The following is a 1,339-nucleotide window of genomic DNA, read 5'->3' as shown; positions in this document are numbered from 1 at the left end:
AATTTTTAGCCATTTCCATTCATCGACAACCACGCAAATCTCCCTTATCTGTCACTTATGGCCTTCATCACTCCCATCGCCGGTCCTTCAACCATTCCACCATCCGCAACTAGCAACTCAGTGTCTGCATCTTCCACCACAGCTACCAATATCCCACCTACTTCCTCCGGACACATGTCCTTAGATTAGATCGTGGCTGATGACCTCAGGCGCACTAATGATAATCAAATTCTTCAACAGCGCAGTGATGCGGGGAAATGAATGTCCCCACAGATGAGCTTCTGATTTCCCTTCCCACTTGGCCTACAGGCACGGCCCTACAGCAATGGCTGTCTGCCTTTGCGCAACTTTCGCGCAACTCCCAGAACCAGGGCACCACCAAATTCACCCCAAAATCCCTAACCAGACCTAACATCCTGGTAGTCGCGAAGGTTCTCTTCGACTCCTCCAAGGAAGCCCCCTCTGGCACTGGTCTGGATTCGACATATAACTTCGGCATCCATAGTTTCATACAGGACCTACTTGTTGCAGGCCAGTACTGTCTGCTCACCCTCTTCACTAACTCCAACACAGGACAATTACACTGCGAGGGACATTCCCTCAAAAGGTCCAAGATTAATGTCACTGGCATTTCCTATCACCTACTTGACCTCTCGCAATTCAAGAAGACACTTAATATGGACCCTTTATCATGGCAAGAAGCATATCAATGTTATCTCACCTGGATCAAGGACATCGGCGACACTGCCTCACAAGAACACTGGACCAAACATTTCACCACCCTCTCCAAAGACGACGCAGTTCACAAAAACTTCTGCACCATCATTGAGTTCGATGTTGAGACTTGTCAAAACTATACTCTACACCTGCACCAGCACGATCAAACCGAATGGAATTGCCGCCTTCAAAATAAGAAATACAAAACCATGCAAGATGTCATGTTTCATACCCAGGAGCATTTCTCTCACAGCTCTCTCCCCGATCAACACACCCACCCTTCTTCCTCTCCCACTCGCTACGAGCCCTATAACCACAAATAGCTCACCCCAAGCACGGGGCAGTCCTTTTAGGACAACAGACCCTCCAAAACAGCTGACCCTATGTGCATCATATGTGGATGCACCAGACACTGTTTCTCTGTTTGCTTTGAAGAGACATCGACAAAAGGAGCACAAAATTATACAAAGTATGCTGACAGCACCCTCTTTAGATGTTCCAATGTATACCCCCTGTGTATCACCTACAACCTTAACAATCCCAAACACCCATGCAAACGAGAGCACACTGACCAACACATTTGTTTCTTCTGCGGACGCACAGTGCACAATGCTCTCTCTCG

General features: G+C 47.8%; 1 protein-coding gene across 1 annotated transcript; it reads left to right on the top strand.

Moving 5' to 3' along the window:
- Positions 1-317: 317 nt before the first annotated feature.
- On the top strand, positions 318-863 carry DEU56DRAFT_702963 (uncharacterized protein; the record flags this gene model as incomplete). Its single annotated transcript, XM_041347339.1, has 1 exon — positions 318-863. A coding segment is annotated over one exon (546 nt), but the record flags the coding sequence as incomplete, so codon positions are not given.
- Between the last annotated feature and the right edge of the window lie 476 nt (positions 864-1,339).

Source organism: Suillus clintonianus, assembly GCF_016758775.1.
Source record: "Suillus clintonianus strain FC179 chromosome Unknown DEU56scaffold_1, whole genome shotgun sequence".
Taxonomy (NCBI): domain Eukaryota; kingdom Fungi; phylum Basidiomycota; class Agaricomycetes; order Boletales; family Suillaceae; genus Suillus; species Suillus clintonianus.
This window is presented reverse-complemented; position numbering and strand designations above follow the sequence as displayed.